This window comes from Morone saxatilis, unplaced genomic scaffold (genome assembly GCF_004916995.1).
Source record: "Morone saxatilis isolate NCDOM2014 unplaced genomic scaffold, NCSU_SB_2.0 Contig2, whole genome shotgun sequence".
Classification (NCBI taxonomy): domain Eukaryota; kingdom Metazoa; phylum Chordata; class Actinopteri; family Moronidae; genus Morone; species Morone saxatilis.
Window position 1 is genome coordinate 22,854,182 of NW_023339762.1, and position 24,673 is coordinate 22,878,854.

General features: G+C 41.1%; 2 protein-coding genes across 2 annotated transcripts in view; both read right to left on the reverse strand.

The window, feature by feature from the left end:
• The window catches only part of LOC118330968, a 28,027-nt gene extending 9,230 nt beyond the window's left edge, over positions 1-18,797 (reverse strand). The window contains exons 1-3 of the mRNA XM_035665723.1: positions 18,765-18,797; positions 9,304-10,963; positions 2,924-3,868 (exon numbers count right to left, since the gene is read on the reverse strand). Of these exons, the coding sequence (XP_035521616.1) occupies positions 2,924-3,868; positions 9,304-10,963; positions 18,765-18,797 (2,638 nt within the window). The remainder of the gene's footprint in view (positions 1-2,923; positions 3,869-9,303; positions 10,964-18,764) is intronic.
• A 5,121-nt stretch (positions 18,798-23,918) lies between these two features.
• uri1 (URI1 prefoldin like chaperone) overlaps positions 23,919-24,673 on the reverse strand; it is a gene marked incomplete in the record, with an annotated part of 10,797 nt that continues 10,042 nt past the window's right edge. Inside the window, 1 exon segment of the mRNA XM_035665037.1 lies at positions 23,919-24,673. Within this exon segment, the coding sequence (XP_035520930.1) occupies positions 24,528-24,673 (146 nt within the window).

Consider the following 24,673-nt stretch of genomic DNA (forward strand, 5'->3'; position numbering starts at 1 on the left):
AATCAAACTCTCAGCAAGAAAGCACAAAGCGTATTTTTTCGAAATGTCAAACTATTCCTTAAAGTAGGCTTCAAGTTTGTACTCCCGAGTATTAAAAACTATATCACGAATTGGTATTAAACTTCTGGTCAGATTAGTTATCTTATTTCTGTATTCTTTAAACAGATATCTACTGATTAAAATAACAATTTTGCAAATTCTAGACTTTTTATTCATGCGAATTTGGGTTTCTTGTGTGGGTTATGTTTAGCCAAGAATGAACATTTAAGAAATTTGGTTTTCTTTTGTTTGATGGAAAACAAGGTTTTGAAGAAAAGCCTATTTATATTTTAGTATTAAGGTATCCAAAAAAGTATTTTACTATTGGTACTGAAACTCTTACATTGTATAGGCACAAGCACCAAAACATTTTAAACCAGACTCTTCCCTGCCTAAGTGCTTATTTGCATGAGCTTGTACACATGTATATGTTTGCACCTGCACACATGTTTTCCTGTGTGTGTATGTGTGTGTCTGCGATGAGAGTGTGTTGTGTGTCACAGGCTGAGATAATGACCATGATGACAGTGGCGGGGCCGACGGGGGCCAGAGGAGCTGAATGGTGACGGATGACACAGGGCTGAGCTCTGATGGCACACAGACAGTGAGTGATGACTGCACATCCTTCCCAGTGCTCCACCCTTCATTATCTCTATGGGGAGAAGCACGGCACAAAGGCAGGCCGCGCTGCCCTCTCGCTGCCCTCAAACGACATCTGCTCATGGAGACAGCCGCACTACCGCTCCTCTTTCACCTCGCTGTCGCTCCATCTATCTCCATCTATGGTGATCTTTCTCGCTCCTTTTCTCTCTTCTTTTTCTCTCGCTCTCTGTCACCCTCTCCGCGGAGGGTATACAGAGGTCAGACAATGAGATAATGACTCACCCCTTTCAACCTTTCAAATCAGGGCCATTTCTTTCTCTTCATCCTCTGTTGTTCTTTCATTCTTAATCCTTTCTTTATCAATCTTCTCATATTCACTTGTTCTCATGCGTCTGAGAGGCCTGATCTGATATCACAGAAGAGACAGCTGGTTTAGTTAACTGGTTAAGTGGTTTTAAGTTGGATAACAGTCTAAACCTCAAGGCATCCGTGGCACTGCATGACTGTGTTCTCAAAAATAGTTGTCCTAATTATGCCTGTGAAATATGAAAGCATACCTGGCAGAGAAATATTTAGAAGCTTTACAACTCAACTGTTACAGTGGTAAATGTTGCCATCTAGTGGTTTAGTCTGAGCAGTGCAGATTTCAGAGTTTCTCTTTAAAACTCAAGGGAGGGCTCAGTGAGACTAATGAGCATGCAGACAGGTTCAACCAGAGGTCACCATCTGGCCAATTACCACTGCTGGCACATTGGAGCCGACCTGAACTGTCATCACAAACACATCACTCCATGTCCAAACTGCCCGGCAATATGTCACCATGCCACTCGACGTGCCATACAGTATGGAGAGGATGGGGGCAACAGGAGACAGCCCCATGACAAAGCCACCTGGTCACCACTGCAGACAGGACAGGCTGCCGGGCCACCTGCTTAGTTCAGTTTTAGAGGACACTCAATGGACTCTCAATGTCAGTTAGCTGTCTCAATGTCCAGTTTGACTGACAGGTGTTTATTGCGTCTTTGACATCCACTTCCTCAGGGAGAAGGAAAAAAATATGGCAGATCAATCTGCAGAAAATAAAAGACGAGGGATGCTTGAAATAACTCCTAACAGTGGCAAACAATACATTGATCATATTGCTAAAAGATAAACACAAGCAGTAGTTGCAGGACTGTGCTGAATTTGAAGTAAAAATGATTTAGTGACGTTAAATTGTTCTTAGATTTTTTAAAGGAATTTAAAACATGAGGTTTGCTCGCAGACAACTCAAAACTGCCATCTTTTCCAAATCTCGATTTCTTAAATTCAAATGGCATTATGCACAATAAAAGCAAGAAAGACACATGAACAGTGTGATGGCTATGACAGGAGTTGAAGTGGAGGGGTGCTTTTCGGCAAATTATAATAACCATCTGTACAATCAAATAGAAAACTACATCTTGCTGTTAGAATCATAAAGAAAGGGAACAGATGTTAATCCCTAATGGAGTTGACAGGCACTTTCCTGTCTTTCACATGAACATATTGAGTTTCTGAATAAGAGGGGGATCAGAGGGAAGGTGTATCATGTTGCACTCATAATACATGCATATCAAAGACCCCAGCTGTTGGATCCCCTCTCCTGAGAGACAGCATTATTAAATCTGCACTCAGCAAGCATATCACACCAGCACAAGAGCTTAAGCCTCTCCATCAGTGGGCTCCGTTGGCTTGGGCGATTTGTAACCTATCACACAAGGAGATTATATCATCTTTTAAAGTGTACGGGTAATCAGTGCCACACACCTGTGTCTTCTTTAGCCCTTATTTGACATCAGAGATAAGATCTTGCAAGAGAAAAAAACTAAAGTGCAAGGGAAGTGTGTTGTTTGTAATTGGCACGATTTATTCACACACTCACTCTTCACACTTCCTCTGTTAGGTGATGAGGGCTGCGATACTGACAAAAAACTTTTTTTGGATTTCTATAGCAGCATCCTTGTGGGTGACAATGTCACGCATTGGTACAAAAAATACCAGTGTGCTCGTCAGCCACTTATATATAGAATTAAGTTAACAAATTGTAACATTGTTATATTGCCATCTGCAGTGGTCTATCACATTCAGATGGGGTGGTACAAAGCATCTAAAAGGAGATAACAAGATGGGGGGGAAAAAGACAGGGCCAATCTTTGTCCACTAGGTGGCAATAGATACTTTCAAATGTGAAGGCAGCCCTGGCTATAATAGTGACAGCTGCATGTACCATATACTGTATGATATATAAGCTGATGCTCACCTGATGCAGCGTCTATCTCCGTGTCCCCCCCACCATTCAGACTGGCTTTGTGTGCGCTGGCAGGTGCACTGCTCAGGTTCCCCTGGGATCTGAGGAAGGAGAGCAGGCCGCCTTGGTTCTGCAGAGGATCGACCTGCCCTGGGGTCAAGTTCTCCAGAGAGGAGATGGGAGATTCAGCCACGGCTCTGCCCCAAGGTCCAGGCTTGTCCTGCTTCTTTTCGCCGGGACACTGGAAATCAGCGTTGGCCTGTACCAGCTCTTCTGCCTTGAGGATATTACTTTTCAGCATCTTCCACTTGGCAGAATCGTCATTTTCGTCCTCCCTGCCTTGCTTGGATTTCTCAAATTCAACTTCACCATCGTGCCCCGTGCAGCCTGCATTCTGTGTGTTCGTTTCTTCTTTTGTTCCCTGCACCAAAAGGTCACACTGATATGCGGGTTTCACACTGAGTTCAGTTGCAGCATTAGAGTAACTTTGTAGCCGGCGGGTAATGGAGGAAGAGAGGCCATTACTAAAAACGCCAGACATCTGTACCAGCAGAGCAGGAGACATAGCTGAATGAGACATGACAGACTCTGGCCTGACAGACAAATCTAACGGCTCATACTGGGACTTCCTGGTTTGAGCAGATAAAGAACCGTCTACATCCGCGTCTTTGTCAGTGAGGTCAGACTGCTTGTTGATGAGCAGGGCGTTTTCGCTGTGGCTCTCCAGACCGAGGTAGTGACCTGCAGCTGGGCTCCAGTCTTCCCTGGATCTAGGTCTGAGCTTGGGATTGGGGTTGGGGTTGGGGCTGGAGCTGCTACTGGTGGGCTGCAGTGGAGAAGAAAGATCCCTGCTGTTTTGCCAGTGGGGGAAGTGGTAGCGATCCAGATGGAAGCCGAGGGAGGCCGTCTGTGCAGCGGTGTAGTCACTGGAGAGTGGACACCTGTAGACTTTCTCACCTAACACAGACAATAACAGCAAAAACATAATACAATCCAAATCAAATTAGGAAACTATGTGTATATGAGGCATACTGAGCTGTTTTTTTTCTGAGAAAAGTATGTACCAACAACTGTTGTCTAAACATGAAAAATGTTGCAATCCCACACCAGGCTGAGTTGAATGATTTAAGCGCTGCCCTGCAGTAAATCAAGCTTGTAATCAGCTTTCAGCTCCAGTGATCCATCATTTTACAGTATGGACGCCACCACCATGTGCAATAAATACACCCAAAGATGTTAACACCAAACAAGATTCTTCCAGAAATAATAAACAGTGAAATTTAAAGCAACTAGAACAAGGCAGATGTCGCAGACAAGAACCTCATTCCATCAAAACCAGTAAGTGGGTTTCCCAGTCAAAAATAACGAAGTCCAACATGTGAGCAGTTCTGATTAACCGCACCATGTACTGTAGTTGAGTTTATTTTTGCTTCATACTTGAAAAATGGCGTGTTGGAACCATAATTCAAAGAGTACAAAGTGTATTATTGTGGAGAATGACAAAGGGTAATTTTTCTCTTTTTAGCCAGTGAAAAATATCCATCTGGAAACGAGATTTGATCCCACTCACCATAACTTTTAATTAAAGGTAATTTAAATGCCTTCTTCCCTCTGTTTACCTACAGTTTAATCCTTATAGCCACCACAGAAACTCCCTCCAGGGTTAAACACACTCTCTGTGACCATTTTGAGTTAGTGATTGTCTAAGACCTCAGCCTTGCACTGTCTTTAAACAGCCCAGCTGTTTCGCTGCCATTCCAATTACAGTAAAAGTCATCCGACGCCATTAAGCCACAAATATTGGCAGTTTATTGCCCAACACTCTCCTGGCATTTGAAGGTCAGGTCATACATTATACTGTGTCTTTTAGGGATGCGTCTGGGATAGAGAGATAAACCCACCACCATTAATTTAATTCTATGCATATTGATGCCTTATTGTTCTTCTTTAATGGACTAATATCTGAGTTACAACAGTGATTCATCCCCGCCAGAGAAATATCAATTTCATACACCTCAAGATCTGACCCTGAGGTAATTCTCTGAGGTAAATCTAAATCTAATGATCTGTAGTTGTTACTTTACTTTGTTTCCAACTTTAATAGAAAAACCACCTTTATGATCTGAATGGTAGTAAAAGGATGGCTGTTTTTCACTATTTCAAATGTACAAAACCATAAAATAGCACCTGCATATTAATCAAATAGAGCCGAACCTATTGAAATTTGAAAAATCACTGTGGAAATGGAAAATTTGTGTCCTTGATCTGAAGACAGTCACCACTGCTTATACTGTATATGTGTTTGTGTGTGTAAGTGTGTACAGTATGTTTGATTTAATGTCTGCGTACATTGAGTGTGTGTGGCAACGTGCATGGGCGTGCAAGAGCGGGAAAGAGACTTCAACAGGGCCACACCCTTGTCTCCAGTAACAGACAAAAAAATCCAAACAGCTTAATGGAACTCTTTCAGACACGCTATATATCTCAATTATTCTGTGGCTTAAATTACGATGACATTACCGGCCAGCTCCAAATGCAGAAAACACATATATCTGACCTCATCTTTCAGCGTGGACCTTCCTAAACCCATTTGCCAGCCTACATGAGAGCGGTAAAACAACACAAAGACTGAAGACTCTGTCTTTTTTCTCTTCCTTTGGACGGGTGCCATCTTTGTGATTGCCTGGTTCATGCTAACTTAATCAGTTTAAGATTTACTTACACTGCCGAGGCTCACATTATGTGAGGGGAGTAATTTTAGAGCTTAGATTTATCAACCAAAACTCCAATTACTGCATCATTACAAACCCCAGCCTCTCTCACCTAACACAGAGCATCTAATGAAGTGATGCGTATGAGTTATCCGCCCTTACTGGATGTGCAAGGCGGAGGAAAAAGGTAAATAAATAAATAAATGCCTCAAGTGAGCCGTGTCTATGGAAAAAGCATGCAGCTGGGCTTGGACAAGTGATTCATTTCATATGGAAATAGGCTTTAAGATTTACAACTATACATCACCGTCAATGCAATCACTGGCTCACATACTATGCTTACATAGGCATTTGGCAGTTATATTGTAGATATCAAACGCTATATACATTGGGTTTTGGCTCTTTCTATATATGCAATCAAGCACCTGAAATGCAAAGCAGAGATACATGGTGGCTGGTTTGGTTTAAGATGAAACAGAGTGAGAGAGAGAGTCACACACAAGACTGGTGAGAAAAACAGGGGCACCAGATGTTCTTTGATGTTTATAATAGCATATATTATTAATATTAATTAGACCACATAGTCAATGACGCATTTGGGACGTTTCCAAGTCAATTAAGCCAAATGGCATTCAGGAGACGGTGGAACAATATTTCAAGGCAGGTGTTCAGAACTCCCTGGGTAAATCTTTTTATCTGCATGCTAGGAAAACAAGCATTTTGAGCTTAATTTGAGCCTCATATCTGCAATAATAATTAAAAAGAGGATTAAAAGACAGAAGTGAGAGGGAGATGGAAAAGCCAACAGGTAATCAGTGTAGACAAACCAGTCAGACTGGCTCTGATCTCTGAATGAGAACTGAATTTGTTTAAGCCCGACACAGGACCGAGTTAGATAAGGACATGTTTAGTTAAAAGATGCTTTTACTGTCAGCAATCACAAAGAATAGAAGGATGTAACCGGAACAGCCAAATGAAAAGTGATACTCTGTGCAGCAGCCTGCTTTATCTGTGTTTCTGGGTAAACCTCTGCTCATATTACCATTACCAGTTTTACAGACGCTTATCATTTCAGGCTCTCTTAGCTGTAACGCTTACAGTAAAAGAAGTGTAAAAGCAGGGAATAAAGGAGAAAAACACATGTGGGGACAACATCATTACATGGTGTCTGCTCATTGACCTTGAGGTTAAGAGTATTGAATGGGACTAATTAATAACTGTCAGGGCATTTTATGTTTGTTAGGCATGTTTTTATTCTGAGCTGGGATCTAACTGGTCCAATGTAGGTCAGAGGCCTGAAGCATGCACCCTTCATTAGTTTATCATTTTAAGAAGAGTTGTTATTCTTAATCTCAGATTATAATTAAAGTCAAAGTGCATTTTCAAATCTGTCTTGATGAGATATTGAGGAAAGTAATTCGTAACACACGCCTTCTATTGAAATCAAAGCATGATTTCTAATTTAAGATGCTGGGTATTTGTAGTTAAAAATCTAAATCCAGCGCTGTATCTGGATGTATCAAGCAAAGAAGCCGCCTCTCACTCTGACAGCCATGACTGTACTATATTTGCTATCCATATTGAGAACATCAATAACTTCATGACCACCATAGGCTGACTATGAATAATGCAGCCAGTAATTCTGGACTAATCAATGTTCCTCAAGCTGAACATCTGGCAGTGGTAATTCTTCCTCAGCATCTCCGCTCTCCTGAATTAGAAAACACTCGCTCTCTCCCTCTCTCTTCCTCCACGTCCAACCATTGAGACAGACAGACTTGATCAGTTACAACCCCCCACCTCCGAAAAAACTTATCCCTGTTATTAAACCCTCATCAAGTGGTGCGTGTTCTCCATATGTGTAGGATTTACCTATCTGTCCCGCAGCAGACCTGTGTGTTGAGCCAGGGCCAGCAGCGTGTGATTGTGTTAATTAATCTGTCATTGTGAGCGCAGGGAGCAGCTGCAGAGGTCTCTGGGATATATTGTCAGAGCTAAACAATGCGGTGCTAAGCCCCCAGAGTGAGTCTACCATTACACAAGACTAAGAACAGAGAGGAGAGGAGGAGAGGGGGAGAGAGAGCCTGCCGGATCCATCATTGACTAAAGCAATGACGCCTGACCTTTACAATGAATTAGTTTCCATGCTTAATATTGACTGAAATTAGAGTCTGATACTGAATGTGCCATCCCAGAACTGTGTGCACTCAAATCCTCAGCTAGCCAGCTATCATAAATGTTTCTGGAAGTGACACCGTATGGTCTTGGTGATATGGGAGAGGAGGGAAAGTAAAAACAATAGAGCTTGAATATGTTTCTTAAAGAGCAACCAGAGTGGGATTTGGCCATAAACTGCAAGCATTTACATGTAAATATGCAGATACCAGTATGTTTGCACAATATGGAAACAAAACATCTAATAAGATTAGACATGATCCATTTATCTCTGCTATACGGCCAACATTTAAGAGGATACTGGATCAAATCCCACTAGAGCGCATGAGACTTTAGATGTACATAACAGCAGAACTCCAACAGAGAATAACCATAGTCATAAGCTACGAAGAAACAGAACAAAAGTTTGGATTTATTTCTCTTTTACCAATGCTGTTATAGCAGTAATTTAGGTTCATGATAACATGTTAGCAGGATGCCATGACAAGAAAGGCATTTACCCAGAGAGCCGAATCATCCAAATCACCAGGTGGAACAGAAGACTATCAATAAAAATACCAGGTGGTAGATCAAATCATAAAAATCACTGGGTGGTATATATCAAATCATTAAAAACACCAGATGGCATGCATTAACATCTTGTGCCCCCGTAGGCAAGGGGTGGGGATGTGACGGATAAAAAATAGAGGGTACTAATTATCCCTACAATTCAACATGATGCCATTATCTTTAAAAGGAAGACAAAGTCCTTGTGCATGACAGTAATATCTGTTGTGGTGTTGCTGACCCTGCACTTCATGTCCACCTACACAAGTGGGAAGACAGCGGCCACAGCTGTCATAGCTATAATATATATTTTTTGAAAAAAGAAAACATACAGAAGAGATGATGAGATGCATACTTTGTTGTGATATTCTAAACTTATTTTGCAGTGCACTTTAATAATGTCTAGGTCTGTAATATTAGCCAGACCTCATATCAATTCAGACTAGAAACATGAAAATCCTGCAAAAATTACAAAATAGTAAAGGGGTTCTCTAGTGATGGAGTATGTTACTTCCATAAAGTTGAGGGACTTGCAAGAGACAGATTTAAAAAATGAACAGTCAGGGGATCACTTTAGCCTGCGGGATAAGGTGTGTAGACTGCAACATTTCTGGTTCTTTGTTGCATGTCATCCCTCTCTTTCTCTCCTCCAGTATGTTCTCTGCTGTCGATTAAAGGCAAAATGCCCAAAAAATCTTGAGAGAGATATTATTAGTTCCTCGTTATTAGTCCCTTATTAGTTCCTAGTATGGGTCAAGCTCCATAAACACTGGATCCTACTTTTTCCATAATGCATCAGGATCATGGCATTCATTAAACCCTGATGACATCAGCAGGGCTATTTTTTCAAACTTTGGAAAGCTCCCTTCAGAGCCACAAAAGATATTTTCCAGCTAGCCTAAGTAGAACATCTTGTGTCAAGTATTGTAACTGAATTTAATGTGCAAAATTGTGCATTACCTGTAGCTGGAGAAGAAGATTGTGGTCGAGGGTCAAGGGCACTGCCAGAGTGGGAGTTCCCCATCTCTGTGATGATCTCTGTTGGCTCGTGATGACTCACGCTGCCTGGGCTACCAGGTCTGCTGATGGCCTTGGTGTCTGGATCACCAAGACACATTTTTCCATTGTCCACAGGGAGACATCTCTCAGGCAGGTAGGAGGAGCACTGCTGCTGGTCTTTAGGACTGAACATTTGCTGTTCAATAGGCAGCCCTGGCGTCATGATCTGCCAGCCTGGGTAGCTGCTGCTGCTGTTGAGTGTATCTCTGTTAGAGATGACTTTCTGCAGATATTCCATGCTAGTGGAGCTCAGTGGAGGGTGGAGATGATTTAAACCCAGCAAAGAGGAGCTCTCTGCATCTGTCAAAGGGCCTGGACCTGAGGAAATCATCCTCCCTAACATCTCCCTGACCTTCATGTCAATGCCTGCTGTGGCAAGTATGTGGTTATAATCTTGATGGTCAGCTCTCTCAGCCGTGAGGAACCTGTTGTGAATGCGGGAGATGTACTGCGAGTAGAGGTTGCTCTGATGGTCTTGTGCAAGGTTACTTATGTTAACAGAGGTGTCATGCTCGGCAGGGAGATTACGCTTAGCAGCCAGTTTATTGAGGTGGACCTTCATGTGGTTCTTCAGAAACCAGGGTTCTTTAAATCGACGGCCACAGATTTGACAGCAGTGTTCAAAAGAGTCCTTGTGTTTCCTCATGTGACCCTTCAGGAACCAGGCCTGGCTGAAGGTCTGGCCACACACCTCGCAGGGGAATTCACCAATGGGCCTCCTCTTGTCACCGGCCCCAATTGCAGGTTTCTGGCCTGAGCCTGAATCAGCAGTTATATGTGTCGTCTCAACGTGGCCAATGAGCTCCTCTTCTTGTGAGGCAGCAAACTCGCACAAGGTGCATTTATAGGGTTTATGTAGGATCCTGATGTGGCGCTCAAGCTCCTGCTGCTTCCTAAACTTTCCCTTACAGAATGAGCAGCGGAAGCCAGTTGGTTGGGGCTGGATGGGATCATCAGGGATGGTAGTCACCTTAGGAGATGTGGATGTATGTGGCTGGCTCTCTGCAGCGCCATAGTTGGTTAAGAATGGAGGATGTGTCGGGGCGGTCTGTGACAATTGGGGCTTTTGAAGTTGGTTTATATTAGATATTTGCTGTTGGCTAACATGACCAGCTCGCGTCTGCCTGTCCCTTAGTATCGCCCTTTCCTCAAGCTCATGAAGCAACCTATTCTCCTCCCTAATTCGCCCACGGCCTTTACCCAGAATGCCTTGCTTATGAGTACGGAGGTGTATCTTCAGGTTGCCCTTCTGTGCAGCCCTGTGGTCGCAGTATGGGCACTTAAAGGGCTTCTCGCCGGTGTGTGTGCGCATGTGAAGCGAAAGGATGCTGTTGAAACGGAAACGCTTTCCACACAACGGGCAGGGATACTTCCTGTTCTTGCGGCTGTCATCCTGGGTGGAGTTTACCTGGGAGGCGATGCTTTGATTGGTGACTCTCAAGAACTGGGAGAGCTCTACTCTCCCGTTCATACTGCTGAGAATCCTTGCATCCATTATTTGATTGGCCAGAAGTGCCATCTGGCTCCTAATTGGGTGGGTGGACGGGGTAATGAAGCTGTCCTTTCAGGGACTGGCTGATGTTACAGTATGGTGGTCAGGGGTGTCTATATGGGACAGTCCGGAGGTTAGCAGTGAACTGTATGCTGACTGTTTGCACCTATTCAGTTGAAACAGGATGTGGATTCATGCTGTTCAGATGAAATGTCTGTTTGTTATGTATTGTGTAGCTCAGACCTAAAAAAAGAAGAAGAAAAAAGAAACATTAAGTGCATTAAATTCAGACAAAACAAAGGATTTATTCGAATACATTCATTTCTAGCCTGAGCCCAATAACAGGTAAGTAAAATGTCAACCAAAAGTGTGGTTATAAGCTGTCAATGAAGTAAATCTGTACTTTTGCAACGGCTGTATAATGCCAGTGATGCACCACAAATAGGTCAGGAAATAGAGCAAAGTAAGTTCTGACTCTCCTCATCCTGTGTTAAGTATGCCTGTGGTTTTAGATTATTGTTGGAGACTATGAAAATGCTGATTAAGTCTAACCACAAAGGCTTCCTCAACAAATATCTCATCTTTACTAAAGGGTAAGGTGAAAATCTTTGTCTTGATCTCATTTTATACTGACATACAATACTAAGACAGCACAAACATCAAAGACTGTCTGCTTCTACTTGGCCTTCTTTCGCATTTCGCAAATCTTGAACCGCTTTAAAAAAAAAAGATTAAAGTAAAAGAGTTAAGCTTTTTCAGCAGGTCTACTGCATATTTGAATAAAACCTTTACTAGGATAATTATGTCACTGGAGTACTAAGGAAAATAAACAACTTGATGATGCAAACATGCAAACAAAGTTAAAGAAAGAGTATACAAATGGAAAGCTAAATATGTTTTACTTCTCCCCTGCCCAGTTTCCCTTTTCTGATTCAACTGTAGCAGCAAAACAAAGCTTCAAATTCACATCGTGCTACAATGGTAGAGGTCACATAAGCGAGCCCTGCACAGCTCTACTGAAGCACCAAAGGGCACAGAACAAAGCCTGCACTGTCCACACTGAATTAACACAGGCTTACATCATCCTGGACTGCAACCTCAGTCAGTCATGAAAATGATGTACACAAAAACACACAGATAAAGAGCTGGCAGCAGTGGCTGGTGTGAGCCTGCTCTGAGCTGTAGATCAGAAATTAGTGTAACCATATGGTACGGATCTAATCATATCAGACAGCGGGAAAAAATTGTAAAGTATATTATAATGTAGTAGATATAAAAAAATGTTTAACCTGGTGTTCCTCCAAATCGGTCATTTGAACTATTATTGCATTTGCCTATATTAATGTCATCACTGTACTGTAGCCTTGGATGTGTAATAGTGTACAGTGTACTAAATCTGAAGTCTGTGCCCAATCTATAATGATTGATCAAACTTCAAACGGCTTTGCATCTGCAGCATCTGATGAAATAACTTAAATAAATTTGACTATTGTATAACTGTGTTTGCATTTTTCTTTTTTTTAATCAAACCATGCATGTGTGGTTTCTCTTACCTGTCTGTTACATCTAGCTAGCTGGCAAGCACAGATGAGGAAAATAATAAGAGAGTAACCCAAACTAAACAAAACCTTCTTTAATATCAAGACACTAGATTTAATTTAACTATAAAGGCCTTGAAAATCAAATGTCTGACAAGGAGTCTGAGCCACCTGCTGCTGCCTATAGTTTATAGCAACCTCAGTCAGTCAGGAAAATGTTGTACACAAAACCACACAACTAAAGATCTGGCATCCCTACAGCCATGGTTGGTGTGAGCAGTGTGTCTGCTCTGAGCTGAGATCAATGTAAGGATATGGGCCTGACCTAATCATATCTGACAGGGAGAAAGTGAGCGAATGATATTAGCATACACTAGATCCACTTCATATTTGCTAAAGTGGTATTCCTCTGATTAACTAAGCATAGCAAGAAGGCATAAAACCTTCATCACTTGTGTGTGTGTGTGTGTGTGTGTTTGATGTGATTGTGTGTTGTGTGTATGTGTGCGGGTGTGTGCGTGCATGCGTGTGTGTGTGCGTACTAGGTTATGTAGGAATTGGTGGAGATGGGAGCGGCATGCAGGGCCATCAGGTGTTTTCTCTGTCAGAGTGGATTAGGCTCTTTTGGGGCAGATTGAGACAGAGCCTGATTGTTATTAAGCATCGTGTCACAGTAGCGCCTCTTAGGTGTGGCCGCGCATAGACGAACAAGGAGCAGGTGTGATTTAGCACGGGCAATAAAAGAAAAAAAAAAAGTGACACATACACAATTAAACCAGCCATGGGAGCTGTGCACTCTGGATGATTTCAGATCTGACAGTATCAAACATCGTTACATTTATTTTTACTGCAGTCAGCCTAAGGATTCTGTATTTCAGTATCTAATCTACAAGAAGCTGGAAGTGTAATCTTTTTGGTTTGTAGTTGCAGCATATTGTCAGCTAGGATGGATGGATAATATTCTAAATCCATAGAGAAGTGACAAAGGAATAAAACGCATGATGGAAATTTATAGATCAGAATTGCACATTTCATATTTCATATTAACAGCAGTTAAAAAGCATTAATAATTTATGTGGATGGTTGAACGGAACGCTACAGTGAATGCACAACAAACATCTACATAAGCCTGCAACCAACAGTTACAGTAGCACATCTAATGTCAACCAAAATAAAGATGAAAATCAAATGGTGAATGATAAGTCAGTCTGAAACATACGTAATGCTTTTGTTTTGTGTTGTACTATGGTGATTTAGGACCATCACTTTTCCATGAAATGGGTCAACAAAATAAAAAAAAAACTGAAATATTCTGATCAAAATTTGAAATGACTAACTTTGTCTACAAAGCATGCAAAAGAATAAAAGATGGATTATTTAATTTGCGTGTATTATGATTTTTCGCTTCATGCAGGCTGGGCGTATTTGTATGCATTACACACTAATAGGAATTTATATTCATACAATTACAGGTGTGATATAAGATGACATTATCATGAAATATATATTTAATAATAATATATTCTGATACAGATCTCACTAATGATACAGATTAATGTACTGTACTGCACTGTATAAGGATGACTAAAGTCTCTCTTATTGTTCTTATAAAGCGTGATGTTATACATATCTGTTCATATCCCAGATTCTTCGTAACGTGGTTCTGCCTACTTCAAAATCATATAACATGAGATCATGACTTTTAAAAATTCCTGGAATTCCCTGACGTCCCAGTTTGCAGATAACAAAAGTTTTATTCATTATTACAGAGCAGGCTTATGTGCAGACAGTAAAAGCCTCATGCCACGCAATATGCCCCCTGTGTCTCACTTCACCCACGCGCCCACCCACCAAATCCAGTCAGCCAACCATCCTGTGGACTTCCCTGTCAGGGGATGAAGAGGCAGTACAAGGAAGAGGGCAGTGGTAACACAGCTGCCCACCATGACCTGTACAAAAGATAGCACCCATATACTTTCTGACAGCCAGATTAATGAAACCCTATAGGAGCTTCTCTGTAGGCCCCCCAAAAGCCTGACGGAGACAGAATAGTCTAACCAGCACCATTCATTACTGCGGGAGTACAGAGCACAGAAAGAGCACACACAGCACTGACAAACTAGCTCCTTGTGAGTAATAGCTAAAGAACTCATAAAGGAATACATACACATTTGTTGTGGATGCAGTAAATCTATGCCACTCCTTTTAAAACTATCAAAAATCTGGCTCGTGCCCTGTAAAAATAAATCTGGCGTGCATGTGGCGCAGTGGTGATGTGTGCAGTTATTTGGAAGTCAGCTATTCCACATGTTCAGTGAAAGGAGGCTTTCGATTCATTTTGTTTGTCCCATTCAGTATTGCAGATTAGTGGCATTGAATGCAACAGAGGGGAAATAAGTTCCTCTGATGACACACTAAAAGCTACAGGGTATAGAAACTGCAAGTCAGACTGTAAACAGCAGGTCTGCTTTGAGGTGACCAGCTGTGTTTGTACCTGTATGAGTTGGTGGAAAACATTGCTTCTAATTCATTAATTCACTATAAGTCTTCCAAATGACAGACTGTTCACAAAATGTTCACAAATCTGATTTATGCAGAGGGCAAAGATGTGAAAATGACAAAGTGTACATGAGTGTTCTGGAGGAAACATGCAGTATCATAACCTCATTACTGCGTGTGTGTGTGTGTGTGTCATAGTTAAACTTTGCATTCATGAGCTTCCTCTGAAGCTTTCAATGGCGATCACACACAGCTAAGTGCAAGCAAATATAAACACTGTCTCCTCAACTTATTCTCATCATGCACATGCAAAGACACCCACTCTCTCATGCTGTCTCTCTCTCATACACATACACACACACACACACACACACACACACAGGCATGTGTATATAGAATGTATTTTAAATCACTAATGTGTAAACAGTTGCTCTTGTTTGCACAGACCACCTGTTCTTTCTGGACACAAACAAAGCTTTGGCGTACGATGGGGTGTGTTAACAGTGTGAGGTGCGTAGGGGATGCCTTGCACAAGAGAAGCCTATCCACATGGTGTAGGCTGCATCAGATGGTTGGGCCCTGCAGGACGGCAGCCAGCTCCAACAGAACTCACACAGATCACAAGAATGGAGCTTCTTCAGACTGCAACATACTGACATGTTTTGCTTTCTTGAGAAGTACAACTTCCCCTGGTGCAAGGAAGGCAGGATTGCCAACGCAAATTCTTGTCACTATATCGTTTAAAGAGACAGGATCATTTCGTTTTTACGTCGCATTCATTCTCTGTATTGCTCAATATTTGCAAAACTGCAAAGAGATGGCAAAAATGGATTAAAAAAACTATGTCTACTTTCAGTTGCTAAAGCACTTGGAGGCACTAAAACAAAAGTCATTAAACGAGTCATCACAAAATCACAGCAGGAGTCTGGTAATGCCACTTACAGTATCTCATTAAGCTATGGCATCTACAGGAAAAAACTGACAAACAAAGAGCATAATCCAAGGCACATTAACTGGGCTGATAATTCAATGAACTCTCATTTGGCAGCCATCTTGCCCTTGTGATGGTCTTTTTTCCGCCGCAGCAGCAGAGCACAGACCCCTCATGAAGTTGCTCTCTCTCTCACCCCTCGTGTTCTCTCTGTCTCTCTTTCTCTCTCTCTTTCTCACACACATACACTCACACACACATATATATTCTTCCTCTCTATCCCTCTCTCTCTCTCTCCCGCACTCTCTAAAACAACAAAACATCCACCATTAGACAACGGGGTACCAGCGTAATTAGAAAATGACTTCCTTTGCAATCCTAGCTAAGTAGTTTACACACTGTAATTACAGGGACAAAATCATCTTTTCATCATTTCACTGATTGAGCTCATCAACCCAGTGGGATCCCAGGACTGTGCTCAGGCAACATCTGGGCTAAGAGAATTAGCCCTCAGTTTAGCAGGCCTTCCTCAGTGGCAAGCAGCACAGCGTGAACACCGGACATGGCCGTGGCACACATCTCCAATTGAGACCGTTTTTTAGGATTGTGTATCAGACTGGGTTTTAGATCTCAAGCCCCATCACACAGCCCTCGCTCACCAGAGCATTCAGTGTTTACTTACTTCGATACAATAGGAGACAATTCAGGAGGAGTGCAAGGTCACTGCGCAGTAACTATCTCTATTTCCCACACTTTCAAAAATGCCATATCAAACTCTGACTACCCTTCAGAGCCGCTTCACTTGTGAATTGAAACATTGAAGATTGACCTTGGTGCACAACAACATGCCTTTTCATGGGGCGCTCTGTTTACTCTAATTCTCTGCGTGCCCTGAGCCTTGACTTTCTAACAAACACATGTGGTCCTGGAGTTGAAGGTGAAGTGCTTTCGTTCGTCTCTGTCCTGTGGAAGGGCTCTGACTCTGTGTGTTGGCAACAGAGGCAAGTGTTTAATGTGGCAGCTGTTAGCCTCGTGGATTTTCACTAATCACTCTCTCCTGATTACTCTGATGAGTGTATGATGCTCTTAAATAATCAACCCGCAATGAAAAAAAAAAAGAAAAATAATTATCATCATCTCCCTAAGTAGTGCAGCTGCACCCGCCTGCAATAATTACAACTAGAACAGGGCGCCTTCTCTCGTCACTTACAACCACTTATTATTAGAGATAACGCTAATTGGTGCAGTGGTGGGCGACAATTCTTCATGGGGTTCATCATAAAAAGCCAAACCTTGAAAGTTATGGCACATTAGAGGTCTTAAAGCCAAGGTACGGTACTAAACATCGCATGCTGAGACACGCCAATAATCTGAGCCAGGGGAGTAGTAGACGTCCTATCAGTAGCCCCTTGGTTGTCTTGCTGCCTTGCCCTCACTCCACCCTTCCCCCACTCCTGGTATCAGCCTGGCAGACACAATTAACATTTTCATAAAAACAATTCCCTGCCTCCAATAGTCCAATGTAATTTGTTTTCCATCTCTGTTCATTAATCATTGTTTAAATCGGTGAGCCATCCCCTCCACTCTGCCATCTGCACTCAGCTGTGTTACAGATATGACACCTTCCCCCTTAATGGGAGCTGACAGCCAAGAGAGGAGGCCTGTGGAAAATAGCTTCCTGCATGTGCACTTCCACCTCACATACTGCCAGCAGGTGAGAGAGGGGTATTTAATGGGTTCTGATTAATCTCAAAGGCAAACAACATTACACTACAACATCATGCAGCATGCAACGCAACAGTATACACACATGGAGCGCAGCAGCATAAAAAGTGTGCAAAGCTACAGTGGCTAGAATAACTAGACCAAAACTCATGCAGAAATGCTTTATAACAATGCCGATGCATCCCAGATTTTGTTGAAGTTGTCGACTGTTTTTTTTTCCTCTAGTTAAATTAGTGCAGTGTTCCTACAATATGCTATTGTTTTCCTGGAATTGGGAGCAAGGTTATTAATTATTCACTGTTGTGTTCTCATATGAGGGGGCTATGCTTTTCACTGTATTGCCTCATAGCTCAAATACTTAGGGCCATGGTACTCGGGCAAATTTCACCAGGCAACATCACAGAGATATTATTATCACAAGGCAGACACTTAGGAGATTAAAAGTTTCCTGAAGAGTTTGAATGATTGGAAAGGTTCACATTCTTCTCTGATAAGATTTCAAAGTTCCAGGATTTTCTGCAGTTGGCATGGGAAAGACAAATCAAATAACTTTTGCCTGATTTTTTTTTCCTTTCAAGTGATTTTAAGCCTAAGTCTAGTTTAGCTTAGGCATTTTTTTTTGGGGGGGGGGAGAAAATCCCACTCAATGTGTTGGTAAGAGGGTGCCAAAAAGTTCATCTGGCCTGTTGATTTCAGCATGGATTACAGATATTCAAATCATGTGCCTCGTGTTCAAACAAGTGCCTCTATCAGGGGAGAAAGTTGCCAAGCAGGGCTTTGTCATGTAAGCTGTATGAATTTACGGCAGCATAATGAGAAAACGGCTGTGGTGCTACATTTAATACAGTTTCATCCACTCAACCTCCCTCCCTCCCTCCCTCCAATTTCCCTTTCAGATACGATGATAATAATTTCACATTCACACTTCAGTCTCCATAAAGGGTATAGTTTTGTATTTAAAAAAAAATGTCACCTAAACATACACACAGGCCCCAATTTTTCATCAGGAACTGTGTCACAGGGCACACATGGTCCCAGTTATAAAAAAAACGCCTCAGACAAACGCCCCAACTCTTTTTGGGATGTTTCTAACAAGGACAGCAGCAGCAGCAGTAAATGATGTGTATATTCAAAGCTGAATATTTCATGTTGATTGATCGCACTGACTGCCACCCACCTGCTCCTCCTCCTGTCCCACCGGAGCTGGCATGAGGAGAATTCAGTAATTGAGAAGAGCAGAGCATGGTCTCTCTTTGCTCACATATGACAGATGGGGCATCATCGCTTCAAAGGAGAGCATTTGGAAACAGGAGGAAGGGGAGGGGAGGTGGGGGCAGAGGGTGAGAGTGGCTTTGAAAGTAGCTGTGCCACTCTGTACAGGTGACAGTGAAAAGAAATAAGGTTACATTATCTAAAGCATGGCCACTCACAAACTGTTACAGCTGTAAAAGATGCAACTTAAAAAAAATCTCTGTATGGTGAGATGGCTTCTCATTGTTTTAAATATAAATCAGGCAAACTGTACATTGTAATGTACAGACACCTTGCATCATTATTCTCAGCCACAAACACACAACTTCATTAGCCCAGATTTTGCATGGTGCATCTGGAGCTTTATATCTTTTTTTAATTATGTGAATTATGGTTCTAAATTATAATGAGACAATAATATGGAAAAGACAAAGGCAAACGTTTAATACAGTGTGATATGATAGAAGGTCGTATGGAAATCATTACATGGATGGAACATGTTCTGCTGTACACACACCATATGCACAAATAAACACCTAGGAAACACACACATTTTACTGTTTCCTACATTCTTCTTTAGACTCGCGCCTTCATCTCTTTCAGTAACGCATCGAATTAAATTCCTCACCTTTTAGCCCTCGCCATGACTTACTTTTTCACCCCCCTAAAAAAAACAGTGGCAGCTGTGGGAAACGGAACATCTACCAGAATCCGACTCGACACAAACTTAAACTTCTCTCACGAATGACTTGAGTAAAACCTTCGGGAGCGGCAGTGGTTTCTCTTACCTGGCCCAATTCGCGGAGGCTCGGAGGACGCGCGGTGACAGCTGGAGTTGAGTGGAGAGTGATGTTGAACTGGATGACTGACTGCTGACTGACGGACTGTACGCTTCACACGCTTTATCACAAACGCCCAGCACGCACAGTCGGACCCAGATTTCCTCGTGAACTGCTGCTTCCTCTCTCTTAAAAAAAACAACAACCGAAAAAACGTTTCAAACGTTCTCGCCAGACGAAGGCGGCAGTGCGCTTTGCTCTGTAGTATTTCCAGTTGAAGAAAGAGGTAATGAAATCTTACAAAAATTACTCAGGATACTTCGACATGTCCCGAAGCCGTATGTCTCCCTCATCTGGCCGCTGGTGTGTAAGTGTAACAGACTGGCACCGTGCGTAAAATGTGCACTGCCGTCCTCAGGACCCAGACCTCGTCAATCCCTCTCCTGAGATGCGTGCGTTTGGAAGTATTATGTGGTATTAAGCATATCAAATGTGCTAAGGTGATTACCTGCAAGAGTAGTACTTTTACATTCTTTGAAAACTTGTGTGGAAGCATGATGGATTCGCCTGTAACGTTGGCATGATCTTTAAACTCCCCCTATACAGACAGAGAAATCTGCATAATTTTACACAGGCTGATCCTTCTGTGTGCTGTGTTCACCCCTTAGGTTTCTTGCTTTATGGACTGAACTGTTTGTTGGCATATTGTGTAAGGGAAGAATGATGACTAAACATCAGTGATTCAGCATTTTAGTTGGTAAATGGCTCTATTAAGGAAGCTTAATTGGATGCTTGTAACATATTTTACATTTTCTACCATCCTCCTGACCTTCACTGTAGACTCTTCTCCAAGAAAGTTAGGAAGACTTTCTCACTTCAAATGAGTGAATGCACTCCAAACACATCCTCTCAGAGAAATTCTTAGACATAACCAGACATCTTTTAATAAAGAAAACAATATAAAATACACCAACACAGCAACAGGTCCTTGTTTTTAATGTTGTGGTGTAGATTTGCTATAGCTTACATTCAAAACATTGGTGCAGGTGTTTATGTACTGCTGCTTTATTCTTTATTCTATCGTGTGGTTTTCTGTATTGGAAGTTGAAGCACTTGAAGTCTTTTAGAGTTTTTCAGCAGTCCGCCTATTTTCAAAGGAATGATATGATCATTTAAGTTGCCGCTATGATTATTTCATTATTTTTATGGTCAGAAAATAGTGAGAAAAACTCCATCACAAGTTCCCAAGAGTCCAACATCATGTCTTCAGATTCCTTTTTTTGTATACTATAACGTAAGAGAAATAAAGGCAGCAAATCCTCACATTTGAGAAGCTGAAACCAGACAATGTTCGACATGTTTGCTTGAAAAATTACTTAAAATAATAGTTAATTATCCCAAAACAATTTATGTTTAATATAGTTGTCCAAACAGCTGCTTTTCTATAAATATTAAGTTTTAATTTTCCCAAAGACACACAAAAAATAATCAAAGTGGTATTTTCAATTAGTTTGAGGGGAACTGTCTCTGAGTTACTTTGAGGCAGGAAACAAGCGATGATCAAAGTGTCATGAAACTGTAGAGCTGTGACATCAGCGTGGATCACCTGAACATTTGTTTCTCCCCTGTGATTTTCACCTGAGGTTCATTAGTGGAATAAACAAGGAACGAAAAAGCAGTTCCCCTTATAGGCTGTGAGTGTAAATGATAGGTAGGTACGAGACTTTGTGGCTCCATCTTTAACGTTGTATGTTCAAGTAGCAGTGAAGCACTGGCTGCTGTTTAATCCATTCCTCTGACATTTGGAGCTAAGTGCAACTCTTCCTCTCCCCCTCTCAGGCCCAAGCACCTGTCTGGAAAACAATACCTGCTTGAAACCTTCATCACACAACTCTTAAAATCCCTCTTAATCCTTGAAATGTAGATCTCGACTGTGTTCCAGCCCATTACATAGTTTGCATGCTAGATTTCTTTGTAATGTAGTTCTACTATGTTCCAGCATATACCTTCACAGCTTAACCTACATAAGTCCATTGATCCGTGTCTCACCAACACAACGCTAGCATGTTAAGCATTGCCTAATCTGTCTCATGCTACCTGGATTTTCATATTGGAGAAATAATCCTGATGAAGGGGAGGGGAGGTGCGGGGGGCAGAGTCACCTCAGGACCTGTTTAAAAGCTTCTTATCAGAGACCTGCACTCCCACCATTTAACTAAAAGGGGAGTGATAGCCTTTCAACTCACAAGCCGCAGCTTTAATTAAAGCTGCTTGTGGGGGAGATGAAGTACAGGGTTGTGTATGAGTTGCCCCACTAAAAATCTAAACTACATCAAACAATACAGCTCAGTCCAAAGCGATGGTCTTTTCAAGTTCAATGTTAAAAAAAAAACAATTCTATTTCCCTGGTTCTAAACATATTAATCTGGGCTCATTGCAACTCCAAACTTTCACAGGCTACAGAGCAAACGGTCAGTGTTCAACTATAAATGTTTAAATTAAAACCTTCCAAATCAACTCTGAGGGAATTTTAAAAAAACATAGATCTTTCTTAATAGTAAATTAGTATTTTCCATCTGTTTAGATTTAATACAATCATCGTAATAAAAATATTGATACCAGAAAGTAATAAACAACAGTACAATTTTGGTACTTTTTTTGGTACTTAGTATTTCAATTTCTGCTACGTTCTACTTCTACTCCACTACATAGTACTTTTGATTACTTTCAGGATAAGATCTTTACATGAAAAAATACACATGATGAAGGTTCTAAAATAGACAATATTGTCAAAGATTAAGGGATCAGATGTGTATGAGTTGTTAGCATTTCCACTAATTTAATATTATTTTGTTTGATGTCCAAAGATGTAAACTGGTGTAAAACAAAAAGCGATTAGTAAAGAGCCCTACTGTATTGGGAACCACTGAATTAAACTACCAAACTGTATTTAAAGCAACAAAAAAATTTACATTAGGTCAGGCAAGTAATCAACGCAATGGAGAGAGCTGATAACAACCAAAAGTAGTATATAAAGGGATGAATATGAAGGGAAGAAAACAAAATAATTCAATTAAAAACTCAAAAATCCAATAATTATAATAATAATAATACAAAACATAAAAACCTTGAAATAAATCAGTAGGGACGGACAATTCATTTGACTTCAAGACCTGTTGCTTTTTTATTGTTTAGAACAAGAGAGGTAAATTCAATCAAATAAAGAGGGAAAGAGGATTGTGAACCGAAAAACTTTTATTTATGAAAAAAGAATTTTCCCTGTAAAACAAAAAATTAAAACAACATAGGTTTGATACTCATATTCTAATAAAATAACTGAGTATATGTCTTTAAGAGAACAACTGTGGGTAAAATAATGGCATTCAAAACATAAGAATTTTGTTATTTTACACTGAGAGAAAATAATGTTCCATCAGCATGTCCAGAAAAAGAACAGCAACCATCAACATCGACATATGTGGAGATTATAAAATAGCATAGCTTTCATGTAAAAAAATGAAATGAACTTTGACTTTGTTAGGAATTCAAGATTTATTAGGTAAAGGACATTTCTTCCAGTTTATTTATTCGAAGCGTGAGTTCATCAGGGCTCTAATTTTTAAACGTTCCCCCTCAGTCAGTGATGTAATGGCATTTCCCATCATCTACATGTCAAATCATACAGCTGTTTTATATTCTATGCTATTTTCACTGATGGCAACCATGAACTGCTGACTTCAACCTCCAAATCAGACTTTCTTCTGTGCCTATAAAATAAGTTAAATTTTTGAATCCATGCTACACATGATTTGTTGTCAGAGTGGTTGTCTCGGAAATTCCCTCCCCGTCTCATTTGGGCTGCAGTTTGATCGTACTTTCACTAACTGGAAAAGGCATTTTGTTTTCAGTTTGCTTTACAGCTTTGAGGAAATGTTACGCCTTAGAAATTTTGGCTGCTATAAGCAGAGATGGTGCTTTACTTACTTAGCTCTTTAAATTTTAATGCACAACAGGAAATTCACAAGGAGTAACAATGATTCATAAAAGACCATATTAGCTGAGGCAGTGTCAGATAATAGCAGTTTAAAGACCAAAACAATTTACACGAGGTATCAGGAGCAGAAATGTGCTACTATTATACATCATTACTATGCAGTGTAAACACAATTTGAGAAAATCTGTCCAAGCCAGTTCTAAGGTATTCAGATAAAGAACAAAGACCTGTCTGCAGAACATAAATGAAATAAAGATTAATCCAAAACAAGATATTTTCTTTCAAAGAAGAAATAAGAAAACAAGACTTGTAGCCAAAATCGTTTATTTTAGTAGTTTCCATCAATATTCTTTTTTTGTCTTTACATAAAGCTTGTCACAAAGGAATACATACATTCATTAGGCAGGTCAAGGGAAGGTAAAATGAGAACTAATGGGCACCTGATTCTGTTTAATGATCAATACCTGGGAAAAGAAGCGAAACAAGGCAACTCATCACAAGTGGCAAAGCCTAGAGTCTTACCTCAACTGGCAACAGCTCGGATCAACAGAAAAGCAGAAGACAGGTAAACATGTGACATACAGCAAAACAGGCCTCACAGAGAGATAGACAAAAGTGCCCTTTATAGTGTAAGGGTAGATAAGCAATAGAGACTGCATTTACCGCTGTTAGGAGCTTGTTAAAAAGCAGTGTTACACACAGGGCTCATTTATTAATATTGCTACTGTGCTTTTCTCACTAAACAGTCCTACTCAACGACAGAAACCCTGCATTATTAGAAGTGAAAGACACGTAAAAGAAAGGAGAGGAGAAGATGGTCTGCGGTTTGTCCAGTTCATCAGTTGTAGAAAAGAAATAACGACTTAAAAAAAAAAAAAAAAGTTATTGTGAAATATGGATATCTGCTCGTGAACAGTCACTTCTGCTGCAACCTGGCAGCTTTAAACTTCGACACCCTTTTTGGGGCTTGCTGGGGCGGGGGGGCGTCAGGTGCCACCTCCTCCTGTTTCCTCTCCAGTATGGTCGGCAGAGCTGGTGGAGCGATGGTCAGATGGGGGACAG